We start from the raw sequence: 20,446 nt of genomic DNA, 5'->3' as shown, positions 1-20,446 counted from the left end.
AATTAACCTTGCAGATCTCCCCTATCAAATGCATTCCACCAAGGTCAAATGGTTCTGCTTTTTGTTATGGCAACAGAACATTCAATCTGGAGAGTGATAGGAGGCAAATATGATGAACTGATATGAAACTGAGAAAAGCTAAAATATTTGTTAGTTTCCCCTAGAAGTCTCCCTGAGACAAGTCAACCTTATAATTCACACAGAAAAGGTTAAAAACAATGACAATGCCAGTCTCAGCAGGACCTGGATAAATTAATTCTCACAATGAACTTGTCCTTTTGGCTTGCTGTATTTTTGGCACTGCAAACTATCTGAAAAGCAAAGATAAAGCCAGAAATCTCCCTCCATGGAAAAGAGTCTTGATTTATCACTCATAAGGTACTGCTAAGTAGCATGCATGGAAAAAAGAAAATCATGCTGTCAGGATTTATTATCTAAGACTCCATAAAACTCACAGTTCCCTGCTAATACTGACTTTAATACTTCAGTTGGGCAGTTCCAAAACAAAAAACCTCAACCTGCAAGACCTTGGGATTAAACTTTTCTGCCTCACTTAAAAATGCCAAAATAACGATCCGAATGGATGAAGGCCCACAAACCTTAGGCAACTTCTGGGGGTGCTTCTCCATCTTGGTACACAGCGTCAGCTCACACTGTAGAAAGAGCAGTGAGGTGTTGAAGACGGGCTTGAAGACAAAGCTGAATCGCTTCTTATCCATGTCGGCTTGCGGGATAGGAAAGTGCACTCTCTTGGGACTGTAGAATTTCACAGATTCATCTTTAGGACAAATATTCTCAATAATGGTATAATGAGACATCCTATCAGGGTTCGAATATGGAGAGATAAAGCACGTTTGGATGGCAAATCCCAGTTCTTGTTCAGCCTTAGTAACAGATACCTACGAAAGAACAGAAAGATGAATTAGGAAATGAGTTAGCATCTCACTTTCACTTCAGGCACAAGGACCACATGCCAAGACAGCCCTTCAGATGACACGCTGCTTTATCTTCATAACATAGTTACAGCCTTCTCTCTAGTTACGAAAGTAACACACGCATGTAGAAAGAAAAAGATATTTTCCATTTCAATTTGATATAGATGATGACAGTGAATTATTTCTTTCAAATGTTATTGCGTTAGATTCAAATACAAGATGAGTAAGTCTCTTGCACATCCCAATAAGTCCTCTGAGAGCTAAAAATAAAAACACATTTTGCATTTAAAGTGGATTTTCCAAAGTAAATAAAACACCAAGAGGCAAAGTCCCCAATGTTTTAATAGTGCAACACTTAGAAGCTAAGCTCTTTTTAAAAATCGACCAAAAAATAGAGTTCAGTGGCAACATCTATTTAACCTAGGCAGGAAGACTGAGCTTCTAAACTGCAAAAAGTCAGAGTAAGCCTGATGAGAGTCCTGCTTCATCGGCGAGAAGGCAGAGCTGGCTCCGGCGCTGGGTGTCAGGACGGTGCAACCTGGAGGCCATCATGGGCCTGGTAAAGTGTCCCAGCTGCTCACAGATCCAAATCAGCCTTGCCAAGTACTCCCCCTTCACTCTATAAGCCCAGGGGTAGTTTAGGGGAAATCTAATCTGGAAACGTTTCCGACTCATTTATACTTCCCCTTTTGAAAACATTTGTATGGGCTACGTCCAAATTTTGTTAAGGTTCTTTTCTTTAGAAACAGGAAGTAATGTTTAGCCAAGTGTAAACAGAATTCAAACCTCAACTATCCTGAACTTAGCTAAAATCCCCAGACCAGACTAGATTCTCCATTTGGTGACACGTGGATCACTGCATGAACTGCCCCTCCCTGCTATGCCTCATTCCTTGACTAAATTTAGGATCAAAATAAACTTAAACACTTGTAGAAACAGCTAGTCCTTACACATAGACCAACAGCCGCAGAATCATTTCAAAAGACATGGAGATAGAAACAGACTTTCCACACTGAGATACCCAGGGGAAACCCCTGACATCACACGGGGCTTTGAATCTGCAGCACTGTTGTGAAAGATTCCTACATGGTGGTTAACTGCAGGACACTCAACAATGAAGATGCTAATGAAGAGGATTCTGATAATGTCACTGTGGTGACATTCTGTAAATACTAACACTTCAGTATTTTTGCAATACTTCTGAAAAACAAGATATTCTAACTTGGAAAGGTGGCAAATTACATATGTGCTATTACCAAAAACTGCTGTTAAAATGAACTCAGAACCCACATGCCAAAATGTGTAACAGAGGGACTGCAAATCCCTTCGCTAATCTCAAAAGAAGGTATATAGTGGCAGAATGTCTAAGGTATCCCAAAAAGGAATACCTTTGTAGCAGACGGAAAAAATATATATTATTTTTTAATATATTATATATATATAGTTTATATATATAAATTATCAGCAAATCTTTTACTAAAAAATATTTTACTTTTAGACCAGAAGTGAATAGGAGAAGGACTACAGGCTTTGCAGTGAGACGAGCTCATAAAAACCACATGTTCTCCTGCTCACGTGCTGGGCACCGAGACTCAGTTTACTCACCTACAGAATGAGAACACGAATACCCACAAGATACCACAGTTGTGAAAATTAGCAAAGTAAAAGTTACATGCAAACAACACAGTTCCCAGAGTGACAATAAATGCTACCTATTAGTAGTAGTAGTATTCTAGATGTAAAATTTTGGGTTATTTACAATTGGGTTTGTAAATTCCCCAAGACAAATGAACCAAAAGAAAACTGCCATTATGTGACCAACAGTCACCTGGAGATGACCAATGAACAGGTGGCAACACTGTTAACTTGGATTATGAGACGGACTGTATGGTGTAGAGGGAATAGAGGATAAACTATGAGAAATATAGGTGATATATGAAAAGGTATAAATGGGAAAACAAGAATGGAAAAAAAAACTACCAATAACACGTTTCAAGTAAGCCAGCATTTGAGGGATGGGGGAAAAAACCCAAAATATCCAGGGTAAGGTACAGGAGGAAGATTGACCACTGATTAGCATAAATCAGCAAAGCCAGGCATAGATTTGGAAAAGAACAATCTGCAATTATGCAGCACCCCTGAAATCCACAGCGCAACAGGGAGCTGTTGACCAACTGCCCATGTGAACTGTACAGCCAGAAAAGCAAGAGAAAAACAGCTGTCTGGGCTTAGGAAAAGCATGTAGAAGGCAGTATATTTTCCCCAATGGAGAAAGGAGGTGTGCTCAAAGAAAGAGAACTCTCAAAATAGGGGAGGGGCAGAATCCTTATGATCAAGGAAAACAACATCCAGCACCAGCGGGCTCTGCCCCAGAGTCAGTGCAAATGTGAGAGTTATTTGTCTTTCCAAAACAGAAACGTGCACCAAAGTCACTTTTAACATATGGAAGTATCCCACTTTGACCCTTTAAGCTTCTCACCCCTCCCACTATGAAGCTGAGCTTGCAGCTCAGCACCAAAACCAGCTCATTAGATGAGGACCTTCCCATAAGACCAACAGATGATATGCCCACTTGAAACACTAAGGTTGAAACATGAAAGGTTGTACCCAGGGCACAAGAAACAGCAGACATCCTGGTGCCATAAGGACTTTTATCTTTTCTAGAATCCACTCTCTGAACCTGGATGTTTGCATTGATAAGACGTTATGTTTTCTCCCCTTTCAAATGGCACTTTGGAGATAAGTGATAGTCGTATCCAGCGAAGAACAGTCAGAGCTCTGGAGTCACGCAGCCTACGAGCACTGAATCTGAACTCCACTAGTACCAGCTGTGTGGCCTCAGACAAATTTGTGCCTCAATTTTCTCATCCATCAAATGAAGATAGTATTAGCCTCCCTTATAGGATGGCTCTAAAGAGTTGACTAACTGCTGCAATACTTACAACTATGTTTGGCACATAATAAATCTGCAGCAAATGTTAGATGTTGTTATTTCATTATTACTGCCACTGCCTAATATTTTGTAGTCACTCCAGATTCCAGATTTAGGCTGCACATGATTATTAACATTATATATAGGAAATAGTTTTAATACGTTTATACAGATACTTAGATCATGATCCAGAAAAAAAAATTTCACGAGTTATAATAGCACATAGCATTTCACTTAAAAGTGAGTGCAATTTAGGCCGGGCGCGGTGGCTCACGCTTGTAATCCCAGCACTTTGGGAGGCTGAGGCGGGCAGATCACGAGGTCAGGAGATCGAGACCATCGTGAAACCCCGTCTCTACTAAAAATACAAAAAAATTAGCCGGGCATGGTGGCGGGCGCCTGTAGTCCCAGCTACTCGGAGAGGCTGAGGCAGGAGAATGGCGTAAACCCGGGAGGTGGAGCTTGCAGTGAGCCGAGATTGCGCCACTGCACTCCAGCCTGGGCGATAGAGCAAGACTCCGTCTCAAAAAAAAAAAAGCGAGTGCAATTTAAAAGATAACAAGTCCGTTTCAGTGGCGGCAGGGACCCACAGGGATTTGGCTGCCATGCTGGGGGCTAAGGGGACTGTGCAGGGAAAAAAAAGAAATAAAAGATAACATATGAGGTGGTTTTGAAATATTCCATCATTAACTCTAACACTGCAACTACTGAACTACTGTTCCCAAAGCAAAGGACAGGGCTTTACCAGTAGAATTCACACTTGCCAATTTTTTTTTTTTTTTTTTTTTTTTTAACATTCATCTACAAAATACTGTCTTCACTTAGCATAATGTATTAAATCTTGAAATTTCCTGCTTTGGTCAGAAGTCAGTCTGGAAGCGTTCTCTGAGCCAATCCCTCATCAGACCTGGTGAAGGTCTGTGAGGTAGGACAGGAAGAGGTCTGTACAGGGTATTTTAGCTAATGTCTAAGAACTATAGCTCAGCACTAACCTAAAAGCTCAAGGCTAACTTTCAGGTCTCACCTCAACATAAATGTGTCCATTCTCTGGCACAGAGAAGACCCCCTGGGAGGGCACCAAAAAGAGGTCAGTGTTGTATAGCTCCATGTTGAAGGTGATGTTTCCATGGGGCTGTTCCTGGAAGCTGCTGGGGTTCCTCACCTGCTGCAGGCTGCAATTAAACTGGAAAAAACAACCCACAGGAAGATTAATGACAGTCACATGAAGGATGAAGGCCCTGTAGCTTCATGAGCTTTGGCCTTTAACATCTGATTTTATTTTCAGATAGTCCCTAACTAAAGCCAACAAAACAGACAGCATTTTCCACAAACCCCCTACTGATAACAAACACATACCACCACGATTTCAGGTCGGGTGAACAGGGAAGCATCTCCTTCATCCATATCTCCCGGAAATCCATTATCACCTGACTCCAGATCTTCATAACCATCTGGCCAACCACTACTGTCCCCAAGGGCTGGAACCTGTATCACAATCTAAAAGGCAAAGAAAGCATAGCCAATGTTATAAAAACACCAAACCATGTGCGTTTGGTTCTGCCTCACACAAACACTCATGTAATCATTCTGATGCAAATTGAAAATCTGACTTTAAGATAAAAAAATAAATAACATCCAAGCTTTTTCAAATTTTATCTTCAAAGTGATGAAGAATAAGGAGAAGCCCAATGCAGGTTCAAATTAAAAGCTAAACTAATATTTGTATCTTCTCTTGTGAAAAATAAATATTTATGTTGTAACCATATTGAATAATTACAAATGATTTCAAATGGTGGGAAAACACTAGATACTAGAATGGAGTTGAATGGAGTTGTCAAGAGACTTGCCTATACTGTGAGAAGGGGCTTCCCCTTAAGAGGCTTTATATTAAAAACTCTAAGAAGTACTAGGAGTTGGCGAATACAAGGAGCTTTCATTATATATATCCTTTAAGAGATGTAGAAAGTTTGGTTGGAGTCAGCAGCGAAGGACCTAATGTTTACTATGGAGCACATCTCTTCATTGCTGCTTTTGTACCCCTCTAACTTTTGCTCATTTCTTCCCTAAGAAATCTTTCTCTATGGTGTATGGATGTGGAAAAGAATATGTTTTATTCCAGGAATGTTTTTTTTCCGCCTTTTTCGCTATCCACCTGCAGATATATTCCAGGAATTTATCTTGACATAGGTTGAAATTATGATTCCTGGATTATTTCTAAATAGGATGAGAAAATTCACCCAAGGGTCATGACTCCATAAATGAAATCCTTATTTCTCTTGCTTCACATGCTTGGATTCTGAACATGATGCAAAATAGAAATATATAGTAAGTCTGAAAATTACTACAATTACAATTGGTGAGAACAACTAAAATAGTCCCCGAAGGGAGTAGGATGGGAAGAAAATAAAAAATAAAAAAAAACTGCCTTTCTCTCTGTACCAGGTCCTCCAAAGAAAGTACTGACGCCAATTAAAGGAAGCATCTAGGATATTGCTAAACTCAAAGATCATAATAAAGAAAAGAAAAATATGTGAGAAAAAAAGGAAATTTAAGGGATCATTACATGCCATTCTCTCCTGAAGCAACTGACATCTTTTTTTTTTTTTTCTTAACAGACATATTACTGTAGCCACTTGTTGGTGTTAACTTGGACCCCAGTTTTAAAATGCCATAATCAAGTATTTCAGTAATATATGACATTTATTATATCTGTAGACATTGGATAACTGAAAGAAAATTCATGCTGTAATTATCAGGAGGTCAAAGGTTAATTAATTATTTGAGTAATAAAAGGAGATTAGCAGGGCCTGGCCTGGTGTCTAGGAAAGATTAGTGGACGAGAGGTCAGGAAGTTGGATTCAGTCGTCTTGGCTCTGCCATTAGCCCATCCCTGGAGTTTAAAAAAGCAAGTCTTTTAAACTTATTGGAGTTCAGTTTCCTCACCTGTGAAATGAAGAAGCTGAATAAGCTCATCTTAGGGTTCTTTGCGGCTCCAACAATCTAAGATTCTCTGAGGAACAATACGCTTGGGTTCATGCGACAGTCACTTCTCACAGGAACCACGCTGACCAGAGCACCTGATTGCTAGCCTCTCTTCTCTGGATGGGGTCGAACTAGCAGCCACAGCTCGCCAACCCATGTCAAAGCTGGATATGGCACTAAGAAGACACCGCCCCCCCCGCCACCCCAACCCACCCTGTGTCAAAGGTGGACACGGGGATCTCTGAACCTTATTTTTACCATTAAAAGTAAAACCCAAAATGCAAAATCAGCACTTTAAAGTTCTTTTGGAACTTCACATTTTAAATTCTTTTAATATTCACTGCCTAGTCTCTGTCTCCAAGAGAATGGGTTTAATCTGAAAAGATTTTGACCAACTGAGAAGAAAGATTTCTGGAAAATGCAGGTTAGCTATTGCAACGGTTTATCATTGGGGGAAATCTGTGGAATCTTTCTCCAAGTAACTTCAAAAGTAGGAGAGTTTCTTCAATGTATGGTCTTTCTTAGAGGTGGAGAGAGACTTAATAATTTCTTAAAGGTCCTTTTCGAGTTTTAAATTCTCTTTTTGGATTTTTATTCATGAAGGAGGGAGAAGTTCTCCTACTTCTGGACAAGACTCAAATGAGGCCAGAGAGACCACACATCTGGTTAACCCAGCTGTGTAGAGGTGCTGCTCATTCATATAGCCCAGGGCCTTAAATTTTATCCTTATAAGGGCCAGTAGAGCTTGGCCACTGAGAGAAGTCATAATCACCTTGACAGTGCAGCCTTTGTCATCAGGAGATGGAAACGGGGGGGTGAGAAAACAGGCCTTCCAATTCCCAAAGATCACCAACAAAACAAATAAAACCAAAGAGTTCAGGGTCAAAGTACATCCATTTTGTTGAGAACTGACACTTGGCTTTGTTCAGGCCTGGGGTAAAAACCCTCTTCATCTTCAGAGAAATGTTAAGACTAATTTGAAGGGAGCACACAGCCAGGCTCTGGCAAAGGGCAAAGCTTTGTTCTGGAAAACACTCACGGAGTTATAGTAGACCACACCATCAAGGGCTGACCACCGGGGCCGAGTACCGCAGCCATTCAGGGGAGACTCCAAAACAAAGTGTGTGCCATTCATCTTGGCCTTGCAGGTAGGATCCAACAGGGTGACGTCCATCCCCAAGTAGCCACTGGCCTAAAACAACAACCACCAAAGACATGGTTGGAGGCCCACAGGCAGTTCTGTTGTATAACTGACACAATTGACTATTGCCTGGTCTTCCAAGGACAGGCGATGAGAGGCCTGCATCGTGCCCCTTCCCCACGTATCTCTTCCCAGCTGCCCACCTCTCAACAGCCCAAGGGTAGTATCTGTTGGCCTTGGAAATTCAATAGCAAAATATTGACACACGAGGATCTGGAACCCCCACCCCCCGTCACTGAGAACAACAGGAACCGGGTGAGAATCACAGCCAAGGGGAAGTAGGCCCATCCAACTGAGAAAACAGTATCAAGCCTCCGGAGTTCAAAAATGAAAGAGATAGGGAGAAATTACAGACGCAGACTAGGGCCAGATGGGAAAGGAGGTAGCCTCTCTTCCCTCCTGTAATCAGCTGCACCGACCTGAAAAGAATCTTTTTCTACAGCCACGATCATCTTCTCATTGTCACATTTGACAGACAGGGCAATATCCACACTCCCTTGCACCTCTTCTGGCTCTCTGAGACCAGGAAACAGTTGTATGCTGGGAATGACAGGGTCCTTTGGCCGAGGGAGCCCATCTTCTCCCTCTTCATTCCAGACTCTCCTGGAAATATCTGGGAAAGGAAAGGGAAGGCCTCCATTTTGGCCTTCCCCTGCCTGGATGGGTGGGTTCTGCAGGGCAGGCAGGGCACCAGGGTCCAGCAGGATCCGCAGCTCAGGAGGAATAGTGTGGACCTCCTCATCTCCCATCTCCTCTGCTGGTGAAAGAAGAAGGCAAAACATCATCAGTGTTTGATGCCAGGCCACAACCAACATCATTACAGGCAGAACAGGAAGAATTAGCACAGAATGGGCAGGTGTAAAATGACTTTTAATAAGCAATGTATACAGGTCATTAGAAGTCTAGAAGCCTGAATTCTACTCCTGGTGTTCTCTCTAACTAGCTCAGTGGCTTTGGGCAAGCGGCTTGCTTCTCTGTGCCTCAAATTTGCTTTTCCAATTTTTTAAATTAAGCAGTTGGAAATGATCAGTGGTTCTTAACTTTGGCTACACATGAAAATCACTTGGGAGCTTTAAAAAATATTCCTGCGCCCAGGTTGTACCCCAAACGATTTAAACTCAGACTCTCTGGGGTGGTACCCAATCATTAATATGTTTTAGGCTCCCCATGTGTAACTGCAATGTGCACCTAAGACTGACAGCCAATGGAGTAGACAGTTTCCAAGGTTGTCTAAGCTAGAAAAATCTGTGATTTAAGTTACATGGGGCAATATTATGCCATTCAAATGCCACTAAAATACTTTCCTTGAATCAAGAGAGTCTTTTGAATAATTTCTCTAGGGATGTCTTGAAACAATATTGGTATCTTAAAATTACTTCGACACCTTCTTTTTGACAGCTAAATTTTAACAGGTATCTGGGCACTGTGGCCTTTTAGAACGTATTCCCTTGAAAGATAAGAAATAGCTGCGTGGCCGGGCGCGGTGGCTCACACCTGTAATCCCAGCACTTTGGGAGGCTGAGGTGGGTGGATCACAAGGTCAGGAGATCGAGACCATCCTGGCTAACACGGTGAAACCCCATCTCTACTAAAAATACAAAAAATCAGCCAGGCGTGGTGGCAGGCGCCCGTAGTCCCAGCTACTCGGGAGGCTGAGGCAGGAGAATGGTGTGAACCCAGGAGGTGGAGGTTTCAGTGAGCCGAGACTGCGCCATTGCACTCCGGCCTGGGCAACAGAGCGAGACTCCGTCTCAAAAAAAAAAAAAAAAAAAAGAAATAGCTGCGTAGACACATTTATTCCTTCAAAGGGAGAGATGTATTTCCATACAATCAATACTCAATATTTTGTCGTATTTCTAACAACTAAAAAAATAATAATTTCCCCAGTATTCTTTATATCTACTATCTAAGGCCAACTGATGTATACTTGAGGTCAAATCCATCTCAGTGGAAGCTGGAAGTGAAGATGACAGTTGGACATTATCTCTCCTTTAATAGTATTCTTTGGAAAGGACGCTAGAGCTGTAAGAGTCCAAAATAAGTCATAGCTTTGTAGGGTTTTTAATTTGTACTTTCACAAAAACCTTCACAACAACCCTGTAAGGTCAGTCCTATTATTTTCCCCTTATTACTGAAGAAAAATCTGTGGCTCAGAGGTGAAGCAACTTCTCCCCAAACAGTGACTAAATGGTAGAGCTGGGGCTTGAACCTGTACTCCTAATCTTTATTCTATTGGCATTTCACTCAGTGGCGGTACTATGAGCTTAGGAACAGGTCTAGGGATCAGAAAACTAGGGTTTCAAGTCACGCTAGCTAGAAGACTCCAGAAAACCTCAAGAATTTGTTGAGCCTCTGCTTTCCACCCCATTCAGCTGGGGTAGTAACTCCTGCCATCCCTCTGGGTATGAACGCCCAAGTATGAGTCCTCATGACTATTTTCCTAAAAGATACAGCCTTTGACCATGAACTTCTTTCCTGCAGTCTTAACTCTTCTGTATTCTCAGCCATAAGTGGTCATTAGGTGTCTCGGAGAGAAGAACCTAATGTAATCACACTAAAGATAACCTATAACGAAGTTCTCTGAATATGCATTCAACTCTATGTCACTGAAAATCTGTATTACAGTTTCCTCAAAATCTCTGTCTAGGTAATTTTAAGCCTTCTGATAAAAAGTAGTCAAATTATTGAAATGTGCAAGAGAAAAACAGCAACGTATAAACTGAAATGACAGTTCCTCACTGGAAAAGCTTCATTTGGGGGATATTTTTTACATAACTTAAAAAACTTCTAACTTACCATTATTTTCAAGCCGAAGATGAAATCTATTAGCCACAGGAGCCATTGTGTATGAAGTTATTGGACTATAGCCATTGTCCAAAGCCCATTTCACCAGATTCCCTTGGGTTGAAGGAATGTCATCTCTTATTGATTTGGTCATTGTCATAGATCTTTCACTCTCTTTTCCAAAGCCAATACTGTTAGGAGCCTGAAGATATAGCAAAAAAATCACTCATGAGTCTAAAATTAAACAGTACTTTAGATAATAAAAATCAAATATCTTAAATAAGTAGATTCTATATTGTATATGAGGGAATTATTTATTCTTTTGACCCCTATTTTCCTTGGGCTAAGAACGATGATGTGAGAAACCTTTAATAGCAGACTAAAAGACATCTATGCATGCTGCTTGATCATACTATTTGTATTGCCTATGCTGATAAAAAAAATCATCCAATGACTTGTAAGTAGTTACATACGAAGTATACCTAGTCTATAACTATACAGTTAGTCTAATGTTTAAATTATTAACACACAGTACATATGTATAATAAACTTTCCCTTATTTTTACTTAAAATGACATACAAAGTATACAGACAGACATGTTATATTGCCCTCAGATTCCCATGCTTCCACTTCCTATTCCCCTAGATTTCAATGAAAGATAGCACAATCACTTACACCCACTTAACAATGGAGATGTGTTCTGAGAAATGCATCATTAGGTGATTTAGTCATTGTGTGAGCATCACAGAGTGCACTTACACAAACCTACATGGTACAGCCTACTACACACCTAGGCTATATGGTACAGCCTATTGCTCCTAGGCTACAAACCTGCACAGCATGTTACTGCACTGAATACTGTAGGCAGTAGTAACACAATGGTTGGTATTTGTGCATCTAAACACAGAAAAGGTACAGTAAAAATATGGTATTACAATCTGATAAGACCACTGTCGTATATGTGGTCCCTCACTGACTGAATCATATTATACGCTCAAGACTGTACTTCAGTGTGGAGACTATCCCATCTATATAAACTATTAAATTCCACACGGTAAAACAACCAATGTTTATATTTCATCTAAAATGTATGATCAATTAGCAAGTCTATAATTGTATTTATTTGCCAATTCTACTAACCAAATATACTTATATCTTCTATTCTAAATATTAATTAATTAATTTAGGTTACTCTCCCCTTAAGTACCACTGTTTTATCCAGTAATACAAGTAGGTCTTAAGATTAGCTTTCAGGGATGGGTACAACAGCTCACACCTATAATCCTAGCATTTGGGGAAGCTGAGGCGGAAGGACTGCTTGAGCCCAAGAGTTTGAGATGAGCTTGGGTAACACAGGAAGATCCCATCTCTACAAAAATTTTAAAATTAGCCAGGCATGGTGGCATTTGCCTGCAGTCCCAGCTACTCAGGAGGCTGAGGTGGGAGGATCACCTGAGCCCACGAGTTAGAGGTTGCAGTGAGCTATGTCATGCCACTGCACTCTAGCCTGGGTGACAGAGGGAGACCCTGCCTTAAAAAAAAAAAAAAAAAAAAAAAGACTAGCTTTCACTAGATAATCAATTACAAAATAAAAATGATAGAAATATTTTTGGAAAAGGATATAAATGGACTCTACTCAACCAGGTTATTCAACAAGGACATGGAAGGTAAATTTATACATCAACTGCTGACTCCTGTGGCAGTGCTCTTGTCAGAGGGTGAGAGAGCTGAATGCTGCAGAGGGGACCCCAAAGGGAAGGCACCATATTTTCAACAACTGCACCAACAGGGCTGGAAAGCCCTTCCAGCATGCAGATTACACCATTTTCATGCTGTATAAAAATCACTTTAATTTCCATGCCCAGTGATTTTCTCCTGCATGCATGCAGCATTTTTCCTAAATTCCTCATTTGTTTCCCATTCTGTTTGCCCCTAACATGACTAAATATTAATCCTTTCCCACTGTAAAACCCTAAAAGATTCACAGGCTCTAAGTTCTCTTGGCCTATGTGGTTGTGGGATATTGGCTGAAGCCACATATATTTCAACTCAAAGCTTAAAGGATCTCATTCAGTATATTTTTCTATTACCTAAAGTGCTTATGTGTGGAAAGACTGCCAGACTCACCAGTCACAAATACTATATGCAAAGGAACCAGACAGAACTTTAACCAACTTCTGCAGCCATTTGTAAACTCAGTTTAACAGATTCAGAATATTTTAGCTCTTACTCCAATTCAGAAAAAAAACTCCTTAGAGTAAAGAAGGGCTAGGGAGGAAAGGAACAAAGAAGGAAGGAAGGAAAGAGGCTAAAATGAGATAATGAAAGATCCGATTTATTCTTAGGACTTTTTATTCATTTAGTCAACAGTAGTTTCTTAGGTACAGCTTCTTCCAGCCTTTCAGAGCTACATGTCATTTTGATTGGCTGGAATCACGACAATTGGCCTAAATAATACTGCTTGCCCTCATCTGCCCTAGTCTTTCATGTTGTTGGACAGCTGAGAGAATATCGTATTTCCAGAACACTATCATCATAACTGCCACCTGTCCTTTTGCACCAATGTGGAATGAGCTGTTTACACCTTTCCACATTAAATCTAGGAGCTGTCAACACATCTCATTTTGATTGTCTCGGAACTTAAGACTCGACATCTATCTACACATTTGTAAGGCAGCAAGGCTTGGGACAATGGCAGACAAGTTGGTTCCCAGCTTTGAGCAAATTCTCACACTGTACTTCTGGAAGTCCCTAGGCTTTTTCCAGCTTTAGTGGAGCTACTCCAAATGCAGGTGTACAAGGGGGGTCTCCAAAAACCACTACCATCTTTCCCAGCCATATCTTCATGAAAGATGAGGAGTTAAGTCTAAGTGCCCCCACACTCCCCCATATTTGCATCTGAACTGATGGTATAGGGGAGGGAGGACTGGGGAAGGGAATGGCCAGAGAGCATAGTGCATATGCCCACTGATATTTTAAAAAATGTCTTCTCTAAGAACAAGCTGCCCATCATCAACCCTGAAGTCCTGAGGCCACATGAAATAATATAAGAGGAAACCTCTAACAAGTTTCCTCCATCTATTCTTTTATGTTTTAGAGGTTCTTCCTACCATAAAAGTGATTATGCATGGTCTACACAGGACCTGAGAAAAGAGCCAGGGCTGGACAAGGCAATGTAGACACCTCCAATGTTCCCACTCTTGCCCACTGCCTGGCTCTTTGCACCTCTTTTGACCATTTTGTCATCTGGAGGGCACATTCTGCCCATGTCCCACCCCGACACACACATGCGTAAGACATCCAAGTTTAATGGTGCTCTTCTTTAAATTACTCCATCAGGCTCCTTACAATTCCCTTAGTAGACATTTTTCTTTCTTTTCACCTTGTTTAGAGAAGTGCCCTAATTGTTCCTATAGACACTCTGAAAGAGTTATTTATGGAAGGAAGATGAACCCCCTTTTATGGCAGGCATTCTGCTAGGCATATATTATCTTATTTCTCTTCCAAAATATAAGGAGATAAGCATTACCATTCCTGTTAGAGAAGGAGAACCTAAGACTCACAGAGGCAACATACATAGCTGAGAACTTACATGTGCAGGCCCTGTGTCCAGTGCTTTAGGTGAAATATCCTATAGGCTCTTAACAAATGCTTGGCAAATAAATGAACAAACAAATGAACTCAGCTGCTAATGAACCACAAACTCAAGGTGAGTACTATCATCATATCCATTTCACAGGTGACCAAACAGACTCAGTGTTCATCAGTCAGACTGCACAACATCTACTAGGAGTAGTAATTGGAGATGGGATTTAAATCTAGCCCCGTCTGGCACAAAGTCAAGATTCTTTCCATTCCACTATGCTGTCTCTAAAGGAAATACTAGAAACAAGGTTTCTATAAACCATTGCCCCCTTTCTAAACAGTAATTTAAACTTTTGTAGGAGCAGGTACCTTTCCCTCACAGCACAGTCAGAATTCACATCTGAAACAGGGAATTAGAAAATCACAAAGCATAAACTGGTTGGGAGAATAAAAAAGAACATCATGAAACATTACCTAATTGTTTAGTAATGTTGTCATGCATTGTCCAAAATTGGCCTGGAACAAGAGTACAGCCAAGGAGAGGAACATAAACAGATCTTGCACTGGGATGAGCAATCTCATTTCTAGCCTTTCTGATTCATATGAGAGATGGGGACATTCAAAGTGAACTCCAGGACTGCCATGGACCAGGCACACATACTCAGGGAGAGAAAGAGCCATCGCAGGGTCAAGGCTGAAAGAATATTTACACAAGAACTCCAGCAGGGAATTAAAATGTACCGTATGTTTTTGCCTTTCAAAGCATGATTCCCTTTCCTGTTTTTGTTATTCTGAAATTAAAAACATTTGGCCGGTGTGCCAGGCAGCAAAAGCAGCAGACAGCCTAGGTCACCAACACCCTTCATGCCATGCCAGAGAAGGCAATCAAAACATCTCTGACTTCAGATCATGGCTAGGCTTCGGGCTTGACAACAAATTAATGTATCACCATTACATATGATGGCTCACTGGGATCCTAGCAAAGTTATATAAAAAAAAAAAAAACCCACGGGAACCAGAAACGATTACTTTAAAATTAAAATATGTGTGCTAGTGGTTTTGCCTGCTGCCTCTGGTGAGTGCTTTTACATGACGTTGCCAAGGGAACTGTTGGCTTTGCTCACTGTGGTATCACACGGAAGGTGCCATGAATGAATGAATAATACCAAAACCAAGGGCATCCCTCTCCCAAAATACTGGAAACATGAAACCCACTTCAGCTTATTCAGTGCAGGTACTAAAAGAGAAATTGGCCAACAAAAAAAAAAAAAAAAAAAAAAAAAAAATTGAGCCCACTAAAGAGATACTAAAGAGATAATTATCTTCTTAAAAAATAGGGAGGAGGATTTTTCTTTAACTTTCAATATAATTCAGTCAAATAGTTATTGCCTAAGCATATTTGAGATAAGATTTACTTTACCAAGTTTCAACATTCAACTTTTGAGGAAACCAGCTGCTGTTTGCCCATCATGCCAATGGGCTAAGCCTTGTGCGTACATCTCTATTAAATAGAGGGCCTTGGGAACAAGCTGGAGTAGACTTGCCCAGCATCATTTCACTGATTTCACACTTACTGTGATTCTTCTATCAGTGTTTCACACTTGGGAGTTGGAAGCAAGCAAAAAGACATGCCAATATTTCGTATTTAACTCAAAAAGAAAAGTCAACGATGTGAGCTGGGGTCAGCCTAATAGTCCATACTTTCTCTAAGTACCTAACTCCAAAATAAAAGCTGATATTCGGTATTGTGACACTGAAGTCCTTCTGGGATGCTCAATATGAAGGCTTAATTGTGTTCATTACTTTACACTTACTATTAGTGGAAAGCATACTAATATATTTCAAGAATTTCACAAATGAGGGAGCTGGGGTTCAGAGAGGTTAGGGGACTTGCCAAAGGTCACAGTGGGATTACCTGGACTCAGACCTGGGTCTGTCTTAATCCGAGGCCATGTTTGAACAACCGTACCTATTTTATAGGAGCATCCTATTTTGCAAAGTGAAAAATAATTGACAGAGCTTAGAGAGTCCAAAGAGGCAGAAACTTTAAAAATAACACATATAAGCACAGCTTAAATTGTTGTCATTCATCTAAACAAAACAAAAGACATGCTCCACCAACTTACAATGATTTTCAGGCTTCCCTTAACATCAAAAGATTTGATCACCCAGTTGACAGACTTTTTGCACTTCAAGATCAGGATGAGATTTTTGACCACCTCAAGATCCTCTTGAGAAGGTCTTATATCAATTGTTATATCCACCTGGAAAGCACTGTGAATGGAAAACAAAGGCAAAGTTAAGACCTACATGCCAGAAAGTTGCAACTATCTCCCCTCTTCCAAGTCTTCATGTTTCTAGTGTCTGGCCAGTTGATTAAAAAGCTGGAGTTGATCCCAGGCCAATGACATGTGCAAAACAGATTGTTACTGCACACACAACAAAATTGTTTTACATAACAACAGAAACATATGCTTGCTGATAATTAGTCACTAAAGTTTTTCTATTCTTTGATAGAAAAGAGGTGGTTACTTAATGCAGCCACTGTTTGAAGTGGACTTGAACGAACCAGAAGAGTTTACTTTTGAAGCAGTATTGTTGCTTTTTCAACCTTTAACACCTTTGATGTACAGGATTCCCATTTGGCTATATGCTCAAATTCCTTCAAAACTGAAGTAGGTGGCAGTTTGGTGAGTTGGGGGCGGGGTGTGGGGAGAAGGGAAGCATGGTGGTAAAAAAAAAAAAAATTAGGAAACTTCAGAGTAAAATAAGAGACAAAAGGCTAAAGAATTTCTTGATTTACATAAGGTTTGCTTAAGTCATTAACAATTGCTACAGGATCGTATCTGCATTTACTTTCCCAAACTTCTGGATATAAGGTTATTAAAATAAAGAAAACAGATGGTCAACCAAGTGATTACTGGAAAATTGATGAACACAACCCAAACTTCTAAGAATTCGTATAAAAGAGAATTTTTTACTAAACAATAACATCCCTGTCATTCTGAATTTAAGGAAACAGTCTTTCTTTCCATCTCAGCTTTACACACTTGTAAAGCATAAAATGCATGGTATATTCCAATGAAGCCTCAGGCCTGACGTCGAAGCACATTCACCAGACTGCTCCTATTCCCATTCCCTTTTCACTTTCTACAAAATTCTTCAAGTGGACAGAGTGGAATCTTACCAAAACTGATCTGTAGCTTACACACTTTTAAAGTCAAACCCTGATTAGAATTTTAACCTCGAAATCCCTCTACAATATAATTTAAATTTTTAAGTCACCAGTCCAGACGCAAAGGAAGGAGGGTGAAATGCAGGCTAATGTGGGAAAAGAACCTATTTTTTCTCCTTTTTCTTTTTTTTAATTCCCTAATTATTCTTGATAGGGAGGGTCGAATTTCCAGCTGAGGGGGAGAACAAGCGCACAAGGGAGAGGCAAGTTCTATTGAATGGCTCTTTGGTATGTCACCATGGAGGGTCACTCCAGCATACACACACACACACACACCAAGCACACAAGGGAGCGGCAACTTCTATCGACTGGCTCTCTGGTATGTCACCATGGAGGGTCACTCCAGCATACACACACACACACACACACACACACACACACACACACACCAAGCACACAAGGGAGCGGCAACTTCTATCAAATGGCTCTCTGGTATAGCACCATGAAGAGCCACTCCACCACACATATGCATGCACATACGCATACACACACACACACACATACACACACACACACACATACACACACACACAGATTTAAAGCAAACAGCTCTGAGTGCCTAAGTGCTCTAAGGACACCATAAACAGAGCTTTATTAAAAACAGAAGGTTACTAAGATGATAATTATATTAATAGGGCATATTTTATAATTTTCCTATCAGGGATAAACTTAGTCAGAGGTGATAAAGATGAAGCAAGAGTGACTGTGTCCTGTAATTAACACCCAGAAGTTCGGAACAGGCTTCAGGAATTCATCTGAAATATCTGGGATTTAGGGACAGATGCAGAATATAAAATATACCACTGGTGCCTTTAGTCTCTTCTTCAAAGCTTCTGTGAAACACATCTGACCAAACACACCTGAAGCATCAATGGCTACCTTCCCTCCTGTGTAGGATGGGCTGCACCTCTCCCTGCCTCAAGTCAAGGAAGATCTTTACTTTCATCTCTTCTCACACTCACACACTTAGACTCACTTACCTGTAGGGGTTAGAGTTGGGGGTGATTAGCTCGATGATGTGTACTTCCTCATTCTGGGGCTGGCTGGACATCACACACCCTTCTGCTGCTTTGGGTTGAAGGTACTCAGCAAGGTAATTGAGTGAGAGAAAATTCTTCCCTATGTTGCACTTTGGAGGGAACACTTGATCTGAAAGAGGCACAGGACAATCTGTCAAACCACTGAGCTACTTGGTAACCAGATTCAAAGGAACGAGGGTGACAGTGAAACTGAGCAAATGGCGGACACAGGGAACCACGAGCTCAAAGAATGGGCCTTCGTCTGTGAACTCCGCAACCACTGCCCTGAAATGCATCCTGTTATGGTCACCAGTGACCTTCTGTTGACTAGCCCCCAACTAGGGGCCTCTCTTGGCTAAATCTTCTCCTTGCTTGTTCTCTGTGATACTTCCTGTCCTCGTCCGTTTCCTCTGACCTATCTTTCACATCTCTTCCACTGGCTCCTCCTCTGCTCAGAATCTGTTTAGACCCCATCCCAGAGAATCTGATTCAGAACACCCAGGCAGGGCCTAGGGAGCTTTCTTTTTTGAAAAGCTCTGTAGTTGATTCCAACATAAACCAAGGCTAAGAACTTCTCAGCTCCTTCCTCAATCCCCTTTCTATCTCATTCTTTTCCTAGGTGATCTCAGTCACTCCCATGGTTTCAACCTGTACCTAGATCATGACTCCTTTTCTGAGCAGTCGACTTATACTGTCATCTGTCTACCAAGCATCTCCTATCTAAAAATCCAATACTTAGGTATTTCATGGTCAGTGTATTTAACATTCAATCCATTCTATCCCCAAATACACTCCTCCTTGGATATTTGTTATTTCAATTATCAGGAGAAGCAACCACCTAATTAATCCTCCGACACCCCATGTAGAATTAATCTTTCCCTCATATGTATTCCTCACAGCACTTTATACTGTGAAGATGAAAGGTAGGAGTTTGGGGGAAACAAAGAAGGCAGACTTTCGCTCTTTCTCACAGTCTGAACACAGACAACTCAAGTTTATATGGCACTTTACAGTTTACAAAGTGCTTTCGCAAACATTATCTCACTGTGCTGAGAGTTGCTCACCACCTCCACCCGGGAAAGTGATGCAAGTACCAGAATCTGAAGACACTCCCCCAACGGCACATGCCATTTACACAGCACGGCGGCTGATGGGATTTCCATCCACGGGCTTAAATGTTTCAACAGAACTTGAAAGAAACTGCTGGCAGTGTGACAGCTGGGACCAATGTCAAGGAAGTTCTAGGTGTAGCATGCTTTTTTCAGAAGGGATAATTAATCAGAGGCCTGGCACTACTATAAAACAGACTTCTGCCTTTTCCATTTTGAGGACAGGATGCCAGGGTTCAAATCCACATGGAAGTCTCACTTTGGAGTAAGGAATCCAACCGGGGGTCCTAAGACTGGATTGATACTGTCCCTCCCCCTCCCAACTTGTGCAATCTCCCTTGTGCTGAGGTCCGCAGCACACACTGGGGCATCACGGCTCTGGCCACCACAGCACCCCCAGCACCACCCCAGAACAAAGGGGACCAAAGCCTCTGCTTGTGGGCTCACTGCAAGAGAGCATTGGGTTTGCACTCTGCAGTCTCCTCTAATTCCCCTCCCCCTCAGAGAGAAAAGCTCAAGGCTCCACTGACTCAGGCCGCTAGAGCAGCCTCCCTCCACATCTGCTGAGGGTTTTGCCAGATGAGCAAATGAGGTATGCACACCGTGCAGCTGCAGCCCTGCGGATGCCTCCCCCACATCACAGGATGGAAAATGATATTGGAA

At 41.3% G+C, this 20,446-nt stretch overlaps 1 protein-coding gene across 1 annotated transcript in view; it reads right to left on the bottom strand.

Annotated features, from left to right (window-relative positions):
• Nucleotides 1-20,446, bottom strand: part of TGFBR3 (transforming growth factor beta receptor 3) — a 210,791-nt gene that overhangs the window by 31,680 nt on the left and 158,665 nt on the right. The window contains exons 7-14 of the mRNA XM_012500557.2: nucleotides 18,636-18,804; nucleotides 16,547-16,694; nucleotides 10,847-11,036; nucleotides 8,470-8,807; nucleotides 7,889-8,041; nucleotides 5,224-5,364; nucleotides 4,892-5,050; nucleotides 600-899 (exon numbers count right to left, since the gene is read on the bottom strand). Of these exons, the coding sequence (XP_012356011.1) occupies nucleotides 600-899; nucleotides 4,892-5,050; nucleotides 5,224-5,364; nucleotides 7,889-8,041; nucleotides 8,470-8,807; nucleotides 10,847-11,036; nucleotides 16,547-16,694; nucleotides 18,636-18,804 (1,598 nt within the window). The remainder of the gene's footprint in view (nucleotides 1-599; nucleotides 900-4,891; nucleotides 5,051-5,223; nucleotides 5,365-7,888; nucleotides 8,042-8,469; nucleotides 8,808-10,846; nucleotides 11,037-16,546; nucleotides 16,695-18,635; nucleotides 18,805-20,446) is intronic.

The sequence above is a fragment of the Nomascus leucogenys genome, chromosome 12 (assembly GCF_006542625.1).
Source record: "Nomascus leucogenys isolate Asia chromosome 12, Asia_NLE_v1, whole genome shotgun sequence".
Classification (NCBI taxonomy): domain Eukaryota; kingdom Metazoa; phylum Chordata; class Mammalia; order Primates; family Hylobatidae; genus Nomascus; species Nomascus leucogenys.
The sequence above is the reverse complement of the archived record's forward strand: the minus strand, read 5'-3'. Positions and strand labels throughout refer to the sequence as shown.